Source organism: Onychostoma macrolepis, chromosome 11 (assembly GCF_012432095.1).
Source record: "Onychostoma macrolepis isolate SWU-2019 chromosome 11, ASM1243209v1, whole genome shotgun sequence".
Classification (NCBI taxonomy): domain Eukaryota; kingdom Metazoa; phylum Chordata; class Actinopteri; order Cypriniformes; family Cyprinidae; genus Onychostoma; species Onychostoma macrolepis.
In genome coordinates this window covers 23,665,747-23,690,027 of record NC_081165.1, presented here as the reverse complement: position 1 = coordinate 23,690,027, position 24,281 = coordinate 23,665,747, and the positions used below count along the sequence as shown (strand labels likewise).

The 24,281-nt window shown below is 36.0% G+C and overlaps 2 protein-coding genes across 2 annotated transcripts; one reads left to right on the top strand and one right to left on the bottom strand.

Annotated features, from left to right (window-relative positions):
* The first annotated feature begins 7,986 nt into the window (after positions 1–7,986).
* On the top strand, positions 7,987–12,575 carry LOC131549682 (adenosine receptor A1). The gene is made up of 2 exons (XM_058792065.1): positions 7,987–8,805; positions 10,734–12,575. Exons 1-2 carry the CDS (start codon positions 8,477–8,479, stop codon positions 11,392–11,394), a joined length of 990 nt encoding a protein of 329 aa, XP_058648048.1. The 5' UTR covers positions 7,987–8,476; the 3' UTR covers positions 11,395–12,575.
* Positions 12,576–13,563: 988 nt separating this feature from the next.
* LOC131549683 (bcl-2-like protein 15) lies at positions 13,564–22,670 on the bottom strand. Its single transcript, XM_058792066.1, has 4 exons — positions 22,513–22,670; positions 21,768–21,883; positions 21,236–21,454; positions 13,564–13,991 (listed from the first exon to the last, which is right to left on the bottom strand). The coding sequence occupies exons 1-4, from the start codon at positions 22,616–22,618 to the stop codon at positions 13,965–13,967; spliced, it is 468 nt and encodes a 155-aa protein (XP_058648049.1). The 5' UTR covers positions 22,619–22,670; the 3' UTR covers positions 13,564–13,964.
* Between the last annotated feature and the right edge of the window lie 1,611 nt (positions 22,671–24,281).

The window sequence follows — 24,281 nt, the reverse complement described above, 5'->3', positions numbered from 1 at the left end:
GAGCTTTAAAGGGATAGTTCACCCAAAAATGAAAATTTGCTGTTACTTTACTGACTGTCAGACCATCCAAGATCATCAGATCACAGGTGTGAATGTGTATCGCCAGCTCATCAGCAAATGAAACAAGGGGACAGAGCCGTAGTGAATAAAAGAACAGATGCCCACTGGCAGACAGAACACTGAGGGAAAAGAACACTGCGGATATTTGAAACTTCATCTGTATTCCACTTGCAATCTATATGGCAGAGTGATGCGTAATGTCTGAGACTCTATAAATTGTTAGAAATCAGAATCAGTATCCCTGTGCTTTGGATATATTGACTGAAAATCAAATCCTATATTATTTTAATTTCTCCATAACCTTTATCAACTCAACTGGTGGGCTGATTCATTTAACCGTTTCTCTTCTGAGTACTTAATTGTTATCCAAACACAGTTAAAGCAACGTTCCGGGTTCATTTAACAATAATGTCAATCTCTATCAACAGCATAATACCAAGAAAAAAGAAGAAAGTAAAAAGCTTATTCATTTATTTATTTATTTTTTTTCATGTTGGCTTTGAGGCAACAACATGATGCATCTATTAATTAATTCAATTAATTAATTAGTTCTAAAATACATTAAAGATGTAATTCATACATATGAGTGAGTTCTCTTATAGACACGATGCCTTCAGACCCTCATGAGTGTGAGTCAAGGTCATAAGTCTCTTAAAATATCAGATACAGTGAGGAAAATAAGTATTTGAACACCCTGCTGTTTTGCAAGTTCTCCCACTTAGAAATCATGGAGGGGTCTGAAATTGTCATCGTAGGCGCATGTCCACTGTGAGAGACATAATCTAAAAAAAAAAATCCAGAAATCACAATGTATGATTTTTTAACTATTTATTTGTATGATACAGCTGCAAATAAGTATTTGAACACCTGAGAAAATCAATGTTAATATTTGGTACAGTAGCCTTTGTTTGCAATTACAGAGGTCAAACGTTTCCTGTAGTTTTTCATCAGGTTTGCACACACTGCAGGAGGGATTTCGGCCCACTCCTCCACACAGATCTTCTCTAGATCAGTCAGGTTTCTGGCCTGTCGCTGAGAAACACGGAGTTTGAGCTCCCTCAAAGATTCTCTATTGGGTTTAGGTCTGGAGACTGGCTAGGCCACGCCAGAACCTTGATATGCTTCTTACAGAGCCACTCCTTGGTTATCCTGGCTGTGTGCTTGGTCATTGTCATGTTGGAAGACCCAGCCTCGACCCATCTTCAATGCTCTAACTGAGGGAAGGAGGTTGTTCCCCAAAATCTCGCAATACATGGCCCCGGTCATCCTCTCCTTAATACAGTGCAGTCGCCCTGTCCCATGTGCAGAAAAACACCCCCAAAGCATGATGCTACCACCCCATGCTTCACAGTAGGGATGGTGTTCTTGGGATGGTACTCATCATTCTTCTTCCTCCAAACACGTTTAGTGGAATTATGACCAAAAGTTATATTTTGGTATCATCTGACCACATGACTTTCTCCCATGACTCCTCTGGATCATCCAAATGGTCATTGGCAAACTTAAGTCGGGCCTGGACATGTGCTGGTTTAAGCAGGGGAACCTTCCGTGCCATGCATGATTTCAAACCATGACGTCTTAGTGTATTACCAACAGTAACCTTGGAAGCGGTGGTCCCAGCTCTTTTCAGGTCATTGACCAGCTCCTCCCGTGTAGTTCTGGGCTGATTTCTCACCTTTCTTAGGATCATTGAGACCCCACAAGGTGAGATCTTGCATGGAGCCCCAGTCCGAGGGAGATTGACAGTCATGTTTAGCTTCTTCCATTTTCTAATGATTGCTCCAACAGTGGACCTTTTTCACCAAGCTGCTTGGCAATTTCCCGTAGCCCTTTCCAGCCTTGTGGAGGTGTACAATTTTGTCTCTAGTGTCTTTGGACAGCTCTTTGGTCTTGGCCATGTTAGTAGTTGGATTCTTACTGATTGTATGGGGTGGACAGGTGTCTTTATGCAGCTAACGACCTCAAACAGGTGCATCTAATTTAGGATAATAAATGGAGTGGAGGTGGACATTTTAAAGGCAGACTAACAGGTCTTTGAGGGTCAGAATTCTAGCTGATAGACAGGTGTTCAAATACTTATTTGCAGCTGTATCACACAAATAAATAATTAAAAAATCATACATTGTGATTTCTGGATTTTTTTTTTAGATTATATCTGTCACAGTGGACATGCACCTACGATGACAATTTCAGACCCCTCCATGATTTCTAAGTGGGAGAACTTGCAAAGTAGCAGGGTGTTCAAATACTTCTTTTCCTCACTGTAAATTGACATGACAAGGCTATTTGTTTGTAAAATGTTGTGAGATGGGACCACATCCATTTTTAATGATATAAAATCTCTATTTCTCTAAGTCACATTATTGGTAAAAAATATAAATATAGAAATACAAAATATATTTAAATGTTTTAAAGATGTGCACACTCATGTATTCAGTGTGTAAGGAAAATACAGTTCAAATGTTTTGATGTTTTTTGGGGAAAAAGGTCTCTTGTATGCAGACTGCATTTATTTGATCAAGTAATATTGTAAAATATTATTACAATTTAAAGTTGACTTTTTTCTATATGAATATGTTTTAAAATGTAATTGATTCCTGTGAAGCAAAGCTGAATTTTAAGCATTATGACTTCCGTCTTCAGTGTCACAAGATCCTTCAGAAATCATTCTAAATGCTGATTTACTGCTCAAGAAACATTTCTTATTATTATCAATGCTGACAACACTTGTCATGCTTAATATTTTTGTGGAAACTAATAAATTTTTTCCAGAATTGTTTGATGAATCTTTGATAAACAGCATATATTTGAATTATAGTTTGCTGAATAAAATTATTAATTTGAATTCAATTCTTTCAATAACCACAGCAACAAAAATCTTAGTGACCCCAAACTTGGCACTAAATGTTTTTTTTTTCTTTCTTTAAAATAGTATAAAAGTTTTTTTTCCCCCGTAACCATGGCAGCATAAATACAAAGAGTAATTGTCTAAGAACTTTATAGAATTGTCATTTTCTTTATCATAGACACTTTGACTTTTGCATTTAACCCACAAAATTCCTTAGGCTACATTTACAGCTTAACAGCATCCACTATGAATAGTCAATGGTGGGACTCATAGATATCTTACAGTAATTCTGAGGTATTCCAAGCAATAGATCAAAGTCCAGTGTCTTATCCGACCGGAAGCTTACACACTGAATTTCCAGACATGTGTCATCTGAGTGTTCATTTGGGACTCATCTGAATTTCATTGCATCCCACTGAGAGATTACCCGAGATATAGTATGATGAAACTGATCCCGTAGGTTTTATATTTGTTTTGGCAGATGGCACGATTTGCACAACAGTACAAAGTGAAGCATAGTACAGTCCCAGAGGCTGACTCAAACATTAAGAGAGACGTTTCACACATTAGCCATTGTGGGGAAAAAATAAAAATAAAAATAAACATTTACAGAGTTGGACTACACATTATTATAGGGGTTAATTTTACAATGAATAAAATAAAAATAAAATAAATGTTGGAATTTGATCCTTTTATTGCCTATATTCTATAAGTTGTATATCAGTGTTAAAGTTTTCTTCAGCATTGTTTAGTACAAGCCTTGGGTGAAATGGGTGACTTAGACTTTCAAAGAAATTGCAAATCATGGAAGACCATTTAGCAGGAGCATCTGTAACCTTAACAGCCCAATTGTTTGGTGTTTACAGTCTTTTCAATTAAAACCGCTTACACAAAGCATGGCAAGACTTAATCAGCAAAGACAAATAGTGGGCAAAAACTGAAAGGCACCATCAAACACTAAGAAGGACTGTGTCCAAACAACACAGAACTCCTGCAGCAAAGTGACAGCAAACCTCAACCTGTTTCCAAAAAAATAAAAGACCACTGAGAACTTCACAAAGCTAATATCCATGCTGACTTTAATCACAGACACCATTGTCATGATCATAAAACCTGGACAGCTGGAGCACCAAGATGAACTTCAAAATCTAGCAGCTCAGTCACCTGATTTTATTATCAAATATTATTCCGTTTTGGAGAGAAGAGAAGCAGATTGCCTCCTTCAACGACTGCAAGATGTTTTGATGTAGATAACATTCCACTGGAGACTTTTCAAAGTTCTGTTCAAAGTTTAAAGGTAGAAAGCTGTTTCATAGCAAATGGTGGTGAAAACAACCTAATAAAGAAAAAGTCGTTCAAGTTCTTTTGAAAATCAGTGGAGACATAATTTAATGGCATTAAATTACTGCTCTGGTGGGTGCTAAATAAAAAAAAAAAAACACTTGGATAATTATGTTGTTCTTATGTTGTTCTGTGTGTGTGTGTGCTCTCTGGATTGGATAAATGAAGAGCACATATTCTGAGTATGGGTCACCATACTTGGTCACATGTCATGTCACTTTCACTTTTTACTTTTTATTTTTCCCCATTGAGATTCTATACCTTCTCTCTGACTCTTAATTTTCAATGGACATTTTCTTTAGCTTCTGTGCCTTTAAGGCTTCAATCAATGCAATAGTCCATTCCACTTAATATATGTGGCTCTGCTTATTACAGGCCATTACTGCAGTCCATTTGGAAAGAACAACCTGAAAATTCCCGGAAACAAAAGCTCAAATTGCACACCATCCATCAAAATAGCACACATGAAATGTAGCACTCTATAGAAAAACACTGACTGACATCAGGCAAACACAAGACCAGTATCTGCCCTCTCCCTCTCATACGATCAAAGCCCCTCTGACATTCATGGCATATTGAGACATACAGAGGAATAATTGTGAGCCCCTCCTCTACATTTTTTTTTTCAGATGAACCCTTCTTGCATTTTGTCTAGCAAATAGCTGTTGTCTTCCTGCCCAGGAGAGTCTTAAAATGAACCTCTATTCCTCTTCTCAGCCACTTAATACAATTTCAGTTTGACTGAGCAAGGAACCAATAAACGCATAAAATCCTTTCTGATGATATCTGTGATGTTGTTGATCCTCACTGTCCATTGTGTTAGATCATTGCATCTCTGATTGCTTTGGTATAAAAAAGGAGAATACAGGAATCCCATAGTAGCTCATTGTTGTCTAGGTGCATCATCTTAATAATATATATATATATATATATATATATATATATGTGTGTGTGTGTGTGTGTGTGACCCTGGACCACAAAACCAGTCTTAAGTGTCAATTTTTCAGAAAGTTTTCAAAAGGTTTATCTGAATGCTGAATAAATAAGCTTTCCATTGATGTATGGTTTGTTAGGATCTGACAATATTTGAGATACAACTATTTGAACATCTGAGGATGCAAAAAAAATCAAAATATTGAGAAAATTGCCTTTAAAGTTGTCCAAATGAAGTTCAATGCATATTACTAATTACAAATGAAGTTTTGATATATTTACAGTAAGAAATTTACAAAATATCTTCATGGAACATGATCTTTACTTAATATCCTAATGATTTTTGGCATAAAAGAAAAATGGATAATTTTGACTCATACAATGTATTTTTGGCTGTTGCTACAAATATATCCCAGCAACTTAAGACTGGTTTTGTGGTCCAGGGTCACATATTTAAATCTAAATTATTTATTTATTTATTTAAATTCAAAATATACCAAAAAGGGACAATAAATATATTTGCTAAAATATGTTTTAAAATATATGTATGAAATATTTTAAAAATATTGTTATATTTAAAATTGTTTTGCCCTTCATATATTGTGAAAAATCAGCAAGGACCATACAATAAAAACATACATAAATATACTATATATAAATATTACTATATATAAATATAAATATTTAAATCTAGAACTAAGATATTCTATCCACATTTGCATTTAGCCTAAATGTAGATTACTGTAAGATTGGAAATGTATTTTCTTGCCCTTGAAATACATTTTGAAATATATTTTGGTATGTGAAGGTTGAAACTAAATATATTTTCAATTAAAAAAAATATATATATATATACCTTCAATGTTTACAACATATGTTTAGCATTTATTTACAATATATTTTGGATGGAAAAATATAAACACATTGCCGTATGGGCTTACAGGCACAGTAATGAATGGCAGGAAAACATCCTGTTGTAAATTCATGATGTGTGTCTTCTGTTTATAAGCAGCCCCGCTGTGCCTCATCTGTACCCCGCTGAAGGCAACCCTGCTTAGCATGACTGCTCAATAGGGAATCTGGCTCCAAACATCTCATTTTCGGTGGTCACAATAAGAACGGCAGCACACACCGGGCTGTTTGTCTGTGATAGAGGCTTTTCAGAAGGGGTTTATTGTAAGACCTCCATGTGGGCACCAGGCAGAAGCTCCTGCCATCCATGAAAAGCGATTGGCTCATATAATCAATTCTACTCAACATCCATGAAATCTAGAAGCGTGTGCTGGTGATAGATGTCATTCTGGCTTTCTTTTTCTTTTTTCTAGAACTGATGGAAGGAGAAAAGACATGAGGAATGACTGGTATTTTCATGCCCTTTACACAGAACACACACAACCAGGAATTTACAGATTGATTTTTCTCTATGCCGTTGTCTCCATTATCTCTACTCTGAGCTTTTTCTAACACTCTTTATCAACTGCACAAAGGGTAATGTTTTTTTTTCTTCCCTTCCCATTTTTCACTGGTTCTTAAGAGTTTTACCTGCCATTATGTTTGTCAGTAACTACGTCTCTGTCTGTCTGTGTATCTCTCCACTTGTTCTCAGACATAACTCAATAATTTATAATAATAACTAAAAAATATGAATATAAATATAGATTAATACTATGCACTGAAAAACTAATAAATACTAATAAAAACTATTTTATTTATGATATTTACATCTCCATATTTCACCTGCTATGAGTCCATAAAAACTGCAAAGGCTCTGATGATGATGATTTGATAATAAATGTGCTTCTATATATATAATCTATAGGCCTATATATATTTCCTTCATTTTAAGTAAGTTTATGAACCAACTTTTTGTGCAAGTTTGAGTTTAGAGACCTTCTAAATCACATCTGAGCTATAAAAAGTGTATCTTTTGTAGGTTAGAATTTGAGGGAGTGGTGCAATAATTCCTTCAGACACATCGCCGGACCCAAAAATGGTCTTGATACCACTGATACCTTTCTCTGTTTGTGTTTGCATGCAAGCAATTGTATCTAGCTAAATTATTTACCATCGGAATCATTATAACTTTTATTCATTCTTAAAAACTGCTGAGACTTCCTCATATTTGTCACCATTTTTCTTCAAAATAAAGCTGAAAGAGAACCAACTCCTGTTTCCATTGCGCAAGCCATTGTAAGCAGTATTATTAGCCTAAAAGTCATTCATGTATGCAGAAGTGTTGTGCTTTTTCAAACCGACACGTGTGGCACAGATTTTTAAGTCCTGAATTTTTAACCTCGAATAAAGAAAAATATGTATGCTTAAATTTTAAGAAAAGAATGAATACTAGTAAAGAGTGTTTATAGAGTGAAATCATAAATCTCCCATTCACAAGCATAAATATTGCCAGTATTTAAGTTCTAAAAATGAAAAAGTATCATCTTTGTTGATCTAAACAAAGATTACTGGAGTACATTTTACAAGAAAATGCTATTTTCATTTTTATCCTTAAAAATTTCACATTTCATTCATTTAATTTCTGTAACTTGCTGTTTCTTAGTAATTGTTTGTGAAATTTACAAGTAATTTATGAGTAAGGGTTCATGATCTGCAAGATCTGTACACTATAAAATCTATACCAATCATCTATCTATGCTGTGTCTATGCTGTAGATAGATAGATAGATAGATATAATCAAACATAACAGATGTAAATAACAACTTGAACTGCAACTCATTAGGTTAATCAGGAGCTGTTGCGCGCGCCTGCCGCGCTCTCGTAGCATCTGATTGGTTAAACTTACATCGTGCACGAGGAGCCTGCCTGTGTAGCCAATGTGCGCGTTATTCCGCTGTTTCAAAGTTAAGGTGACCATCAGACCTCACAGGATATATCGACAGACACATGTTCGGGTTTAATTCTGAACCATATGAGAGCCGTCTTGACTGACTCTGGCGCACAGGTCGCTTCTGATGAACTGTGACTGACTGCATGGAATGTGAGGGAAATTTGGTCGTGGACGGTCTGAAGTGACTCATACTAATTCACTGTGGAGCTGGACTGCACACCCGGACATGATGAGGAGGAGGATCGTGGTGCCGCGGACGCATTTCGGAGAGGAAACGCACTTGTGTTTTCATCCTGCGCCATGTAACTTTGGCACCGACATGTAAACCAGAATAAAGCGACAGTTTGGACTCGTTTGATGTACAGGCAGTCTTTTCGTTAAAAAAAAAAAAAAAAAATCTGGGGAATCTTTTATTCTGTTCAACATAAGCACGTGCACTCATCGCAAGGATGCCTGGTGTCCTGGGTCTTTACATTGGGATGGAGGTGCTCATCGCCCTTTCCTCTGTCATTGGGAATGTGATGGTGGTCTGGGCTGTGAGAATCAACCGATCTCTACGGGACACGACCATTTATTTCATCGTCAGTCTGGCTCTGGCGGACATTGCTGTCGGGGCACTTGTCATCCCTCTGGCCATAACCATAAGCATCGGACTGAAGACTCATTTTTACAGCTGTCTGCTCGTTGCATGTACTGTACTGGTGCTAACGCAAAGTTCAATACTCGCCCTCCTGGCTATTGCTATTGACCGCTATCTGAGGGTCAAGATACCAATGAGGTAATAAGATGTGGGTTGCTTGTTCATTTCACTGGGATTTGCATGAATGCATGATGGTTTCGTGTCATCAATGTCAAGATGTATTGAAGTTGAGGTGACTGAATTATGCTTACCACAAGTAGGTTTTTAAGGGATAGGCTATTTGACCCAAAATGAAATCAAAATGGTAATTTACTCACCCTTTTGTGATTCCAAACACGTATGACTTCTTTTTTCATTCCGTGGAACACAAAGGAGAACTTTTAAAGAATGTTGATGCAATTAAAATGTAATGTTGCCAAGTCTAAAAAGAACTCCAAACCGCAACAAACGTGTCATAAAATGTATTTATGCACCATATTTTAATCTTCTTAAGTCATACAATAACTTTGTGTGAGAAACAGACCGAAATTTTAGTCTTAGCTATCGTAATCGTCTGTGACCGGATCATTGAGTCGAGGACTGGAACGGTTCGAATCGTGAATGAATCATTCAGGCCGGTTGTGAATTGGATCAACTGAATCGTTAGAAAGATCCGACTTACATAATGACTGAAATCGGAAATGCATACTACTCTTACTTCTATTTTAGCTTTATATGGTAAAAGAGTACAAATGTAGCATACATTTCTGAATTCAGTAAATGTTTTGTTCATAAATTACAAAATGTTTTGAACTCTCATGAACATGTCAATGAGATGTAGTGGTGTAAGGATTTGTAAATTAAAAACAAAATAGCTATGATTTCAAGAAACCTTAAAATATAGAACACATTAACCACATTTATTATGCTTTTTTTCTTTCAACGCTGACATCTTCAGTTACAATTCATTGCCATTGCATTCAAGCGTTTCAATTCATGAAAGAAAGCCATGCTGACTGAAACAACATGAGCGCGAGTTCATTTTTGGATGAACTATCCGTTTATAGCAGATTTAGGCCTACTCAAAACAGAAAACAATCATGCATATTCTTTAATTAGCACGGATTCATACTTGTCACATGAAAAACTTAATTTAGAGACTGAGAAACAATGTGACGATGAGAAATACTAAGGTAGCATCTTTGCTTTCAGACCATGCAGTGATGTTTGACCTGGGTGGGTGTGCCGTGGGCTGCAGTGTTTCTCAAGTTATTGCTGTGTTATGGAATCCACTTTCAAAGTCACCTTCAAACTATGACTCTCTCACAGTTTTTAATTTCCTGTCCTGTCCATGGCCTCCCTTTGAATGTGAAGTTGGAGTTAGAGAGTTTGTACATTTATTTGAGTCAAAACAATTAGGCAGAAAGACCGTTTTGCAGCATTAGCTACTTCTGATTGCGTAGAAGAACAGCTAGAATGACGTGCTTTTCCTTCATTTTAATGATTAAATAGGATTATAACATACAAGTCTGAGGTAATTACACTGGACAAGTGCATAGTTTGTCAAACAAGCAACTAGTGCCAATTTGCCAGCTGAGTGGATGGCATGCTTCACTAGCTTTATTTGTGTTGTCTGAAAAGACCTTGTACTCTTTACAGAGAAGGGATTGTGACTAAATCGAAATGTAATCCTTCTCAGCAGAGTTTGTGTAGTGGCTCAGCTCAGCGCTTTTTTTTAACTTATAACAGGGATTTCAATTATTTCTTCCAGATAAAATCGCACTTCCTAAACAGATTTTGAAGAAATTTCACTTATGTTTGTACTTCCTCAGAAATAGGCCTAATCATTTTCATGGTTCAGTATCCTTTACAAAGCTTCCTCTTTACTCTGTGTGTTAAAATCCCATTCATTTTCTCCATAAGGGAGTTGATTTTGAACAATAACTTATAATCCTTTAAAGACAGACCTACTGTGAACTACAAGGTTGTTGGTTTTGTTAAAGCCATCAGCCAACATAATTTTGGCTTATTCATTAAAAAAAAAAAAGTCTCAGTTGTTTAAAAAATTATATATTTTTTTTTCACAGCTATAAAAGAGTGGTGACTCCAAAGCGTGCTGGCACCGCAGTGATAGCATGCTGGATGGTGGCCATCGTAGTTGGCCTGACGCCCATGTTGGGTTGGAACAATCTGGAGAAGCTACGCCAGAGCAACGGCACCTTGGGTGCTAACCTTCTCGTAACCTGTGAGTTTGAGAACGTCATCAGTATGGAGTACATGGTCTACTTCAACTTCTTCGGATGGGTGCTGCCACCGCTCATCCTCATGTTGCTCATCTACGCTGAGATCTTCTACATGATCCACAAGCAGCTCAACAAGAAGGTCACCGCCAACCAGACCGACCCCACTCGATATTACGGGAAAGAACTCAAGCTGGCGAAATCTCTCGCACTGGTGCTCTTCTTGTTTGCAGTCAGCTGGTTGCCGCTGCATATCCTGAATTGCATCACTCTCTTCTGCCCTACTTGTGACAATTCAATGTGCCTTCTTTACGTGGCGATCTTGCTCAGTCATGGTAACTCCGCTGTCAATCCCATCGTTTATGCATTCCGCATTAAGAAATTCCGGAATGCTTTCGTTAAGATCTGGAAACAGTATGTGTGTTGCACGGAGGAACCGCGTCTGGGCAATCGGCCCAGCTTTCGCATAGACAGCAAAGAGAGAAGACTGCGGGACAATGACATCTGATGCTACGCTAACCAGGTCTCCTCCACGAGAAGCACTTTTTAAAGTATGACAGTATAGATGAGTTTACAGGGAAAATGCAGTCTGGGATGTATGCTGTCAGTCTTGAGAATACGTTTTCCACAGAAATGGAGACGATCGAACAATACTGGCAATGTTTCCTTGAAAACCCGTTCAATGGTGCATAGAATGAATTGCATCGTTAGTGAGGGACCATTAAATAAATGAAAATGGCCTGTTTTAGAGAAATAGCCACACCGTACAACTGGCATTGACATCTATGGGAAAATCTTTATTCGATTATGATTTCCTTTTGTGCTGTGGTTCATTCGAATGTGGTCATCACATAAAGGGCTTCGTATAATGAATGCAAAACTGCAGACTCGTAAATGTCAGCGCTTATGAGTACACTAAACTACACTCGTCTTTAGTCAGGAGCATAAACATGTCTGAGGACTTTGTAAAAAGGACATTGAAAATGTGATCTGAGGTCAATTTTATATGCCAGCTAATTTGTTTTGAGAAGTATGGGATATGGAGATATTTGCCATTTGCTGCTTTTTATGACGAGCGCAAATAGGAGGCAGCTAGGCCCACATTGTCTTAAAGGGATAGTTTATAAAAACTGAAAATTCTGTCATCATTCTTGTCATGTGAGAAGATGTTTTTAAAAATGTTAATAGAACAAACGCCAGATGAGTTCAGAGTTGTTTTGGACCCCACTGACTTCCATTAAAAACTGCTAAAACATTCATTAAAATGTCTTTGGGTGATCTAACCCTTTAAGCAGAAATTTGCGTGATCCTTTTAGTCCAATATCAGCGATGTTGCTTTTGCTGTGTTATGACACTTTTTTTTTTTTTTTTGTTATGCTGTTTTTTTAGATGTTTCAGTCTAAATGAAATAGTTTGCCTTATTAATACCCATCTCTACTGTGTGTTTAACAGAATAACTGCTGAAAATTGACTTGATGCATTCTCATATTTTTTTGCTTGGGGAAATGCAGCTTTCGATTTTACGGCATGATTTTACTTTACAAAAATATGAAAAGATAGACAGGAAGGAACCATGAATAAATCTAGATTGAATCATACTGCAAGAGGTCGTGTGTGTGTTTACTGAGATGTGTTAAAATAAATGATGCATAACCTGTGTTGGATCTCTTAAATATTCAGGCCTCTAATAAGGCAAGTACATTCAAAGCTTTCCCTGAAATTGCTCATTTCTCCAAGTGTATTAGAAGAACAGAAGCATCACTGAAATTTTGATGTCCTCTGAATGGACCCTGATTTTGACTCTACGTCCTTGAAATAGGTGGGAGTGAGTGAAGTGTCCTTTGAACTAGCTCTGATAAATGGTTTGACCTTTTCAGGCCTGTCAAGTGGCACAATTCTTGTGGTGTTTCCTATGAAACAACTATTCTCAAACATCCTGGGTTGATACTGAGGTAAGATCAAAGCTGACGCAGCGACTTGTGTTTCCGCCTCATCAATGGTATACAGTCGACCTCTGTTTCTCCTTTACTGGGTGCCAACTGGAGAATTGAACTAGTTTAAGTTCAAGGGCATTAACACTCTGGATTTATTATTTTTATATCTAGTTCAAATGACTCACAAGCTGCAATTACTTACATGCAGTGGTCAACGTTTGAAGTGGATCAAGACAAGAAACCATTTTGGTTTTAGGACAACTTTGATGAAAGGTTTTGATCCACTTCAAATGTTGAATAGTGTAGATCAGCCGAGTGTCTTAATCTAATACCTTTTAAAAAACTGCAGCTTTAACCTAGCCATGATGATAGCATGCTGTGAGGAAAGAACAAAGTCTTAATAGAGTGTAATCAGATAAGGATATTATCACAGCTCATGGTGGCCACTTCCGCATATGTGTGATTTTGTTTACTGACAACAAAGCCAACAAATTTCAGTTGTGAATCACTCTCTGTAGTGTGAACAGCAGATGGGAACTCGGTACTGTGGTGCCCCCCTGTGATGGTTTTAAAAAGTGCTAAAGGCCTCATTACAAAAAGTAAGGCATAAAAATTATTTGATATTTAAGTAAAAATTAAGCATGCTTGTTTATTTAATTTTAAAGTAGCCCAGTCATTATTAGTGAGCAATGATGTTATTTCCTTATTGTTACTAGGTTGCAATAAAACCAGAAACCACAATAATATGTCTCAACATGTCCACTTCATGTTTATTGATCTCTAATGAGAGAAAAGTCTAATATTTCACTAATGTTTACTACAACATGCATGTCCCTATTAGACCAACACATTTGTTCAAAGTGCTTCATTTTAAAATATTTAAAATAACATTATAGTTTTACTCCACATCAGTGATGTAAAGAAATTTCACTACATCATAAGACAGTTCCCGCATCAGTTGCAATACTCCAAAACAAATAACTGTATTAGAATAAAAAGGTAAACATTAAAAATGATTGTGATTGTCTGAAAAGAGCACCTTGGCAAATGATTGACATTTATAGTTCACCCTGCATTACAAATCAAAACTTCAGGGGAATGATTGAGGGTCTCTCAGAGAACGAGACAATGAGCTCCAATCTCATCACATGCTGTTCTTAGAGAAAGAGACCTGGAAAAGAAGAGAGAAAAAAACAAAACAACTTTAGACAGTTTGCATGTTTAACAATAGCAAAGTAAATTTTTGCCTTTATTATGACAGGACAGATCAGACAGTCGGAACTCGAACTCGGGACGCCCATAGTACAACGGAGTGGCCTACAAGTCTATCTGCGCCAACGATTATATATTATTGATAGTGGGGGGAAAAAACACAAATTGCGTTACGAAATTAAGCATCCCAAAATTAAATCAAAAACCAACAGACTGCAATACTTTTTTGTTGAGGTCAAGTAAAATAGTGTGTGGTGGGATTTGGGGCCAAAAACATATAGCTTTATTTGTTAAAAGTGAGGGAATACACATGTAAGAATCTGTTATGACATGAACTGCATAGACCTCAGTCAGAGTAATGCCATATTTTTATTTTTTGACAGGAATGTAAAAAACAAGACTGAAAATTATGTGATATAGGCGTGTATATGGTGTGTGCCATTGTACAGCTTTTAAGTCTATCCATCACAACTGTGTTAAATTGAATATGGCGTCTAACCTGACTATTGGGCATTTGAGGTGAACTTGATGGCGTCAGTTTACGGACTAGATTCAGTTGTTTTAATTGAATGGGTTCTAACTATTTAAAACTACGTGTGAATGTTGACATGTCTCTAGTTCTCATAACCAAGTGCTGCTTAAACCATTTAGGGATAATGTTACTGTCCAATCCTGGTCCTGGAGGGCCACTTTCCTGCAGAGCTGAACTCCATCCAGCCCCAAACACACTTGCCTCGAAGTTTCTAGTGATACTGAAGACTTGGGTGTGTTTAACTGGGGCTAGATCTAAACTCTGCTGAAAGGTGGACACCCCTGCTTCAGATGCTTTGGTTTAGATGTAATTTCGTTAATTAAAACTGATGAAAATCAATTAAACTATTCATTGATGACCTTTTTTCTATGACAAAAACGAGATATCATTACGCACTAACTGTGACTGTATCAGCTTGCAATATTGTTGACAGAAATGACCAGACCAAAATGTAGTTAAAAAAAAAATCAATATCCAAAACATCAGTATTTTCTTTCGGTGAGTCTTTTTTGTTGTTGTTGTTTTAATAAAAATGTGTGAATATAATTTTGAGTTAGTGGAATTGATATTAGGAATGCCACTGTTTTAGCTTTTCAGAACAGATTTTGAGTTTCACCAGTTTTCATAAAGTAGAGATTGTGTTTGTTTATGATATGAGTTATGATAAGAGGTCACAAAGAGGTCACATTTACTTTTGGAATCCACATTTAAATGGAATCCAGAAAATTAAAAATGGAAAACAGACTTCGGTAAAACTAAAACTGAATTTGAGGAAAAATTAATACAAATAAATAAATAAAAATAAAAATTGTTAAACTTTTAAAAAATAGCTTAAAAAAGAAAGAAAGAAAGAAAGAAAGAAAGAAAGAAAATCCAATTCCACGGAATTTGGAAAAAAAATAAAACAGAACTTGGGGAAAAAAAAGAATCAATCGGATTTCATAGGGCCCTACATTCATTTTAATAGGAATCTGTGCGACTGGGAGTTCCACACGAGAGCAAAAAAAAGTTCCCCATGCAGATTTCGCACATGTTCAAGTTGGTCATGTGAATTTGCCATGCTGACCAACAGGAAGCTGCTTGTTGTGAAAATCACCAATCCTGCTGAAGACATACCCAAGTTTCTTGGTCTTCGCTACAAAGGTATGGAAGCATGTGTGTAACAAAATTCAATTTGCAATGCAATATGTAAAATGGCAATTTATTTCTGTATGTAAATTTACATTTTCCCATACATATGTGCAACATTTATTGCAAAATGAAAACGAAAATTCAATTATATAATTTAAATTTGCCATTTTCTACACTACTTTTAATATGCAAATTAAAAACATTTTAAAGCTTTATAAGTTGCAAAATTAAAATTAAATTACCCAAATTGATTAGATATGTTTAACATGTCCAAGCAAAAACTGTAGCAAAATTATCATTTAAATGCTGGTTTTTTTCTAGTTTTTTCATTGTGATACCGCCTGATAATTGTAGCAAAATGCAATGAGAGTTTCAAAATGCATTCTGAGCCAAAGCTGCAGCAAACGGGCGGCAAAATGGTGATTTACATGTCTTTTATTTTTCTTAAATGCATGACTTACATATGACGTTTCAATTGCATTTTCATTAAATACCCCGCGATGAATATAGTTTAAGTCATTGTGGATTTGAAAATGCATTCCGAGCCGAGCACACCCCCTACCTGTCAATCATTACATCAAGGCGGGGCTCGGCAACAAGACGCACGATAGGTCAATAATCACCATTAATCAAACGCTTTCACCTGCCTGAACATCTCTCACCGTTTACACTCCGATTGATGCACATAAGCCAACAGACAGTGCTATTCTACACTTATTTACTACCTTACCTTATATTTTATTACTTATATTAATTATATTAATAGCGCGTGTTCCGTGGCACCTGAACACTGAACAGGGACGTGCAGAGAGTTCCGCAGGGGCAGGGGCTCAAATGTAAAAGAAAAAAAAAAAAGGGGGGTTGAAAAAAATTATTGGTCAAAAGTTTGGATACATTACAAAAAAGTATCACAGGTTCCAAAATAAATAAATAGCAAAATATTAAGCAGCACAACTGTTTCCAACATTGATAATAAATCAGCATATTAGAATGATTTCTGAAGGACCATGCACTGAAGACTGGAGTAATGATGCTGGAAATTCAGCTTTGAATCACAGAAATAAATTATATTTTAAAGTATATTAACCCTTAAAGACCTAGAACATTTTGGGGGCACCTGACACGCCTGTACTTTTCTTTGTTTTTTTAGACCTATTCTAACAGTCAGCATCAAGCGCCATATATCATTATAAACAGGAGAACTTGAAGTTTCAGTCTAGCTAATTTAAAGTCCCAATTTTCCCGTTGTTTTCTCGAATTAACAAATTGTTTTAGAATTTTAAGAAAAACGCAAGCAATGATTGGGTGATTTGTTACTGTGTACTCAAACAGAAACTCCTGAAGTTTTTTTTTTTTCTTTAAAAAGTTGTATCTGTGTGTTTTACACTTCAAAATGAAATTTTGTCTACATATAACAGTCTATTTACTTTACTAACAATGTAGATGTATCCAAAAAAACATTTAGGGAGTAAAGAAAATGGAAACTGTGTTATATAATAACAAAATACAGTAAAAAAATTATTTTTCCCCCAGAAAAAATATATTTTCAATCTGAGTATTGAAAACAAACAAACACAAACGGTGCAGCAAGTTGTGAAAAAATTGTCTTGTGCAACAAAAATACAAGCAGTGCAAATGATTCACAAACTACACACAAAATGGGTGAGAAATATATAGAGTGCAACAGAAGAAAATAGTGCAAATGATCTTTATAAACTATATAAGTATTATTTACATAATAAAACAGCCAAATGGATCAATCCACTGGCTGCACTCTGCGTCAGAATTGATTTTACCGGGACATTGCCTCGCGACGCAAATACCTAAATTCCAGTGCTTTATCCGATATGTACCGCTTTTTCATCCTTGCTTTTGTTTTATTTTATGCCAAAGTGGTCCATCATGTGTTTTTCTGGGCTTTTTCAGAGAGTGCTCTCATGCAAATGTGTTATTTTGTGTTTGTTTTCATGCACGCACGACAGACTTTACTTTCACTTTGCGTTTGCTCAAATTCCCATAGAAACACGCTAAACAAGATCAAAGATCAAAGATCAAAACCTATGTTTATTGGTTGAATATGTGACAGTTTGAACCAATCTGGGCATGGGGGTGGGACTTAGCATCAACAATCGTTCCTGTTTGGCTCAGAGGGACGAAATGCATTGGTTTCTTCTGACCAATCAATGTTGTCAAAATGTGATCACGTAAATATCCAACTGAGACAAGCGGAGAATCTCTGCTTTACAACACTTTTTAAAGCATTCAGATAGGATTAGTGGTTCAAGGCTTGGTAGCCCTTTTCCTGAAGACGTCTGAGCGTGGTGACTCTTGATGCACTGACTCCAGCTTCAGTTCTCTCCTTGTGAAGCTCTCCCAAGTGTTTGAATCGGCTTTGTTTGACAGTATTCTCAAGCTTGCGGTCATCCCTGTTGCTTGTGCATCTTTTCCTACCCAAATTCTTCCTTCCAGTCAACTTTGCATTTAATATGCTTTGATACAGCACTCTGTAATCAGCCACACCTTTCAGTAATGACCTTCTGTGACTTACCCTCTTTGTGGAAGGTGTCAATGTTCGTCTTCTGGATCATTGCCAAGTCAGCAGTCTTCCCCATTATTGTGGTTTCAAAGAACAAGAGATACCCAGAATTTATACTGTAGGGATGGTCATTTATTCAAACTCAAATATAAATATTCTAATATTTTGAGATACTGATTTTTGACTTTCGTGAGCTGTAAGTTCTAATCATCAAAATTAAAAGAAATAAACATTTGAAATATATCAGTCTGTGTGTAATGAATGAATATAATATACAAGTTTCACTTTTTGAATGGAATTAGTGAAATAAATCAACTTTTTGATGATATTCTAATTATATGACCAGCACCTGTATATTAAATAGATCTATCAAAAACAAAACAATAAAACAACATTATCATACTAAGATTGGCATCTGAGCCATTTTTTCAGTGCCTTCTTAAAACCTCCTAAACTTCTAATCATTTTTAGATTTCCTGGCAAATTGTTCCACAAGCTTGTTGCTACATACAAAAAGGACTCTTTACCCAAATTACTCTTAACTCTAAGAAGTACAAAATCAGTAAGGCTGCACCTTGTGGAGTAGCTGTGAACATCTCTCACTATTAAAATAATTGATCAAATATTTGGGGACAACCCCATGCACAGTCCTATGTACCATGCACAGGTGAATCTGAGAGATTCGATCTTCTACTTTTAGCCACCCTATAGTCTCAAAATGAAAAAAAATATCAAGATGAGATCTCATGGGGAGGTTCAAAATAAGCCTTATAACCCCATTTTGAGCAGTCTGAAGCCTATGTTTCAGGTGCTTTAAGACACCATTATACCAAGAGCAACATGCATAGTCAAAATAAGGTTGAATTAAAGTACTTGCCAGAGTTAACATCGCTTTCTTGTCCAGAAACCTTGAGATTCTGGCCAAGAAACGAACTCTTTGATTTACCTTGGTAATAACCTTTTGCGCTTGACCCACTCCCGACAAGTGGCAATCCAACAAACAACCAAGGAAACTAACTGATTCCTTTACATTGATCTCATTATCTCCAACTAAAACCTTAAAGCCAGGAGATCTTTTCAATCTTATTTTTGACCCAAACAGTATGGCTTCCGTTTTCCCTAAGTGAAGTGATAGCCTATTGTCTGACATCCACCTACTGACATTTGATAGTTCTACACGGAGGGTTCTTTCAACTACGTTCTTATCTTTATGTGAAACCAATAACGCTGAATCATCTGCATATAAAAAAAGTTCACATGAACATACAGACTTAAGGTCATTTATATATATAATATATATATATATATATATATAAGGAAAAAAAGTGGACCCAAAACACTCCCTTGAGGGACCCCACATTCTATACATTGTGGTTGAGACATTGTTCCTCCAATATCCACCACCTGCTTTCTATCCTTCAGATAAGAACTCACCCATCTGACAGCTAAGTCATTAAAACCAATGGCTTTTAATTTGCATACCAAAATACCACGGTCAACTGTATCAAAGGCCTTCTGTAAGTCTAACATGACCATACCACAAAAATGACTTTTATCTACCTCCTTCCTAATATGGTCAGTTAGATACAATACACAGGTATCAGTAGAATGAGATTTACGAAAGCCAGACTGGAACTCATATAATAGATTACGTGATGCTAAATATTTGTCAATCTGTTCACAAATAATTTTTTCAATTATCTTTGACAGACTACACAAAATAGAAACAGGTCTATAGTTTCCATATTCTAATTTACTCCCTTTCTTATATAAAGGAATTACTCTGGCAAATTTAAAATCATTGGGGCAATGTCCTTGCTCAATAGACATATTTATGATATGGGTAATACATGGGGAGATAACCTCAGCAGCATCTCTTAAGAATCTAGCTGGAATATTGTCAAGGCCAGTGGCTTTGGAGCCATTTAGATTTTGAAGCTTCTCAAGTACGACTGCCTCTGACACCTTTTCAAAGGAGAAACCATTTGTTTTCACCCCTTGCTGAGAATAAAAGTCAACAAAGTGACTTTCACTGTACTGCCCTGACTGGTCAGGTAGTTTTTCCACCAGTTTACTAGCAACTGATGAGAAGTAGTTGTTAAAACTATCTGCCACTGTAACCTTTTCTGCATTAACATCTTTAATATGTGAATGCTGGCAAATGACCATGGCATAAACGGGATATGCGGAGGCTGCACGTCGGGCAGTTTTTCGCCTCCACGTCATGCATTCAAATAATTTTTATTTATAATGCACAGCTAGCCGTTGATTATCCCTTACATGTTTAGTGAATTGAACAGCCTACGGATTACCATTATTGCGTGCAGTGCTTTTGTAGTCATTCTGCATCTATTTTCTCAGCGATGCAATTTGATTTATAAAATGAGACAAACTGCAGATCCAGATCGCTCCACAAATAAGCTGTTCTCTCCCATGTTATTTTCTGCCGATTTATGAATAAGAACGGAAAATGACTGCTCCACTTCACATTATTGTCCAATGAAATTTGAACTTGAGCCAGATCCTGATTGGTTGGTGTATTATACATGACAAACAGGCATTGATGAATTATGTAATTATCCCGCAGTATCACGATGAAAATGCAATCCCAAGTGTCCCACCCATAAATCTAAATGCATTTTGTAAAAACATCATTTAAATGATAATTTTGCTACAGTTTTTGCTTGGACATGTTAAACATGTCTAATCAATTTTGTTATTACATTTTCATTTTAATTTTGCAACTTATAAGGCTTTAAAATATGTTTTTAATTTGCATATTAAAACTAGTGTAGAAAATGGCAAATTTAAATTATATAATTGAATTTTCATTTTGCACTAAATGTTGCACATATGAAAATGTAAATTTAAATACAGAAATACATTGCAATTTTACATATTGCATTGGCTTTTTTTGCATAGTACATTGCAAATTGAATTTTGCTACACATATGCTTCCATACAAAGGAAGCAGTTAATGTAAATCTGATAGAAGAATCCTCACCCAGCCCCCTTGCTCTGCAATCCAGTTTGTTAGACGGTTGTTGATGAATCCCATCATAGCGACCTCGACAACATTCGTCTTGTCAGGGCAGTTTTTCGTCATAAAGAGTCCCAGTGTGATGGCGGCCTTGAGAAGCTGCTTCTCTGAGGCCACTTCTGCCCTTTCCACAACCCACATCTTACACAAGCTTTCCACACTATCACTGAAGGCAGTCATCACCTAGAAGACAAACACGCGTCAGAGGCTACGGTTGCGGTCAAACACGTGGTTACTGTGAAATTAACACAAGAAGTCTTAGCTATCAGAGCCAAACAGGAAATACTTCATTCATTGAGAGCTTCACTTTTACTAGTTTCAGGGAAGAAAAGGAAACTGGAAGACATAAACAGCACTGCTTTACAGCGGCTTTTACAGTAATTATGAGTGGACCAAGAACAAAGTAACACTGATAAAATATCCAATGTTCACAAAGTGACACAAACTTTCTTCAGATTAGTCAATTGGTGTCTGAAGATGAACAGTTTGGACTCACCTGATCGGCTGCAGCTTTCTGTACATTCTTCATCAATGGCTGGATCACTCGCTCATCATAATCGTCACCCAGTTCCCTGAGCTTTGAGGCTATTTTTATAGGGTCAAATGAGTTTTCTGCACAACAAGTAACTTAAAATTAATTTTTGAAAGACTTGGTTGTGTGCGCTTACATGTTTTTACAAAATACAAGACAAAATAACAACAAGAGAAGAAAATTTTTAGGATGTTGTCATAACAGCAGGTTTTTAAATTGTGTACATCATTTTTAAAATCATAAAATCAGCTTGTAAATTATGTCACATAACGTACATTTACCTCAGAAAATCCACTCAATCTTGAGGGTAGTTAACAAAAAACAAGTAACTAACGTTAGTGAGGACCATTTTAATCAATACATGCACTACATTACATACTTTTACTAAGTGATATCTACCATATGTAGGAAAAAAATCTGTCAGGAAAACATGTTAATACGTTTATGTAACATTATATTTGAACGTCGTACTGGAGTACAAACAATTTTATCATTAATAGGTTGATATACAAACTGCCTCATGTGAATTTTATTTGAGTTATGATTCATCTAAACTAGACGTGTTTCGAAAACAAGGTTAGCTTGCCCAATGAGTCAGCTAATTACGTGCAAAGTGTTAGCAAGTCATTGTTTACACATATGTTCTTAAGATATGTTATTTTCATAGAATGGCTCGAACAATGCTCAGCGATCAAAGACGAACACTTACCATCTTCAGGGCCATCAGACTCCACCATATCAAAATGTAGTTCATTATATTGTAAGAGGCAGTGTATGACGTCGCATGTTTGTTTCTGAAAATCAGCTGCCGCCATAGCGTTTACCGGCGTTACAATGCATTCAGTTCCTTAGATGTGTTTCCACTGGGTGGCGCCTGGTATATTCATATTGTGGGCGTGTGCTTGAGACAACGGACATTGTGTGTGTGTGTGTGTGTGTGTTTCACTGAATAAGGAAAATACACAGGTTTGGACAGATGATGACATAATTTACACGTTTTCAACAGTAACATTGTAGTGTAAAAAAATAAAAAATAAAAAAAAAAAAAAAATAATAAATATATATATATATATGGGTCAATATCACCATAGAGTGCCTTTCAACCCTCACAATAATCAAAAAATTTGGTTTTAATTTCCCATTTGCTTTATGTCATGTCATAAATAGTAGACACTCAAGTACTAGAAACATATTAGCTGAGCTCCCACACATTATTCGAAGCCTTTCTTAAAGGGGCGGATTCCCCAATACGACGAGGTGGACAAACATTCAAGGGACATGGACAAACTCTTCTTCTTTATTAAATAAAAATATAATTTTTATTACCAAATGATCAGTGCACTCAAATTGAGTAATCTCTTATTTAACAAAATATTAATAGGAAAACAGATTTTTTTAATTTTATGATTTGACAATATTCTACTATCACTCAAATTTAATGAGCAGTGCATGGGACATAGAAAAATAATACGCATCCTCCTACACAAAACTAACCCAGATAGCACACGTACATCTGCAAGACGTCTGTTAAAGATCTCATGATCTGTAAAGCATCTGCTGTCTACAAACGTCTGACAGACGTCTGTAAGATGTCAGTTTTACATATATTCTAAATCATAAACATCTTAAAGACATCTAATAGACGTCTATTTGACATCTAAAAGGAGACGTCCTATAGACGTATTGCAGATGAGCAAACACCCTGAAAAATACGTCTTGCAGATGTAAATGCAGACGTCAAATAGACGTCTCCGAGATGTACGTGTGTTATCAGGGAAAAAAATGTTTTTAAATCTAGAAAATGTATCTAAAGAGCCAAGTAATGCTTTTGTTATGAATATAAAAACTTAGCCTAATATAACATACCCTTTCATAGTCATTTTTATGTTGTCATGGCAAATGAGTTGTTTATGCAGGACACCAAAAGGCACCCTACAGTGTGTGTGTGTGTGTGTTCCACTGAATAAGGAAAATACACAGGTTTGGACAGATGATGACATAATTTACGTTTTCAACAGTAACATTGTAGTGTAAAAAACAAACAAACAACAACAAAAAAACAATATATATATATATATATATATATATATATATATATATGGGTCAATATCACCATAGAGTGCCTTTCAACCCTCACAATAATCAAAAATTTTGGTTTTAATTTCCCATTTGCTTTATGTCATGTCATAAATAGTAGACACTCAAGTACTAGAAACATATTAGCTGAGCTCCCACACATTTATTTTAGATAATTATGGGCCATTATTTGAAGCCTTTTCTTAAAGGGGCGGATTCCCCAATACGACGAGGTGGACAAACATTCAAGGGACACGGACAAACTCTTCTTCTTTATTGAATAAAAATTAAATTTTTATTACCAAATGATCAATACACTCAAATTGAGTAATCTCTTATTTAAATAAATATTAATAGGAAAACGATTTTTTTTTTTAAATTTTATAATTTGACAGTATTCTA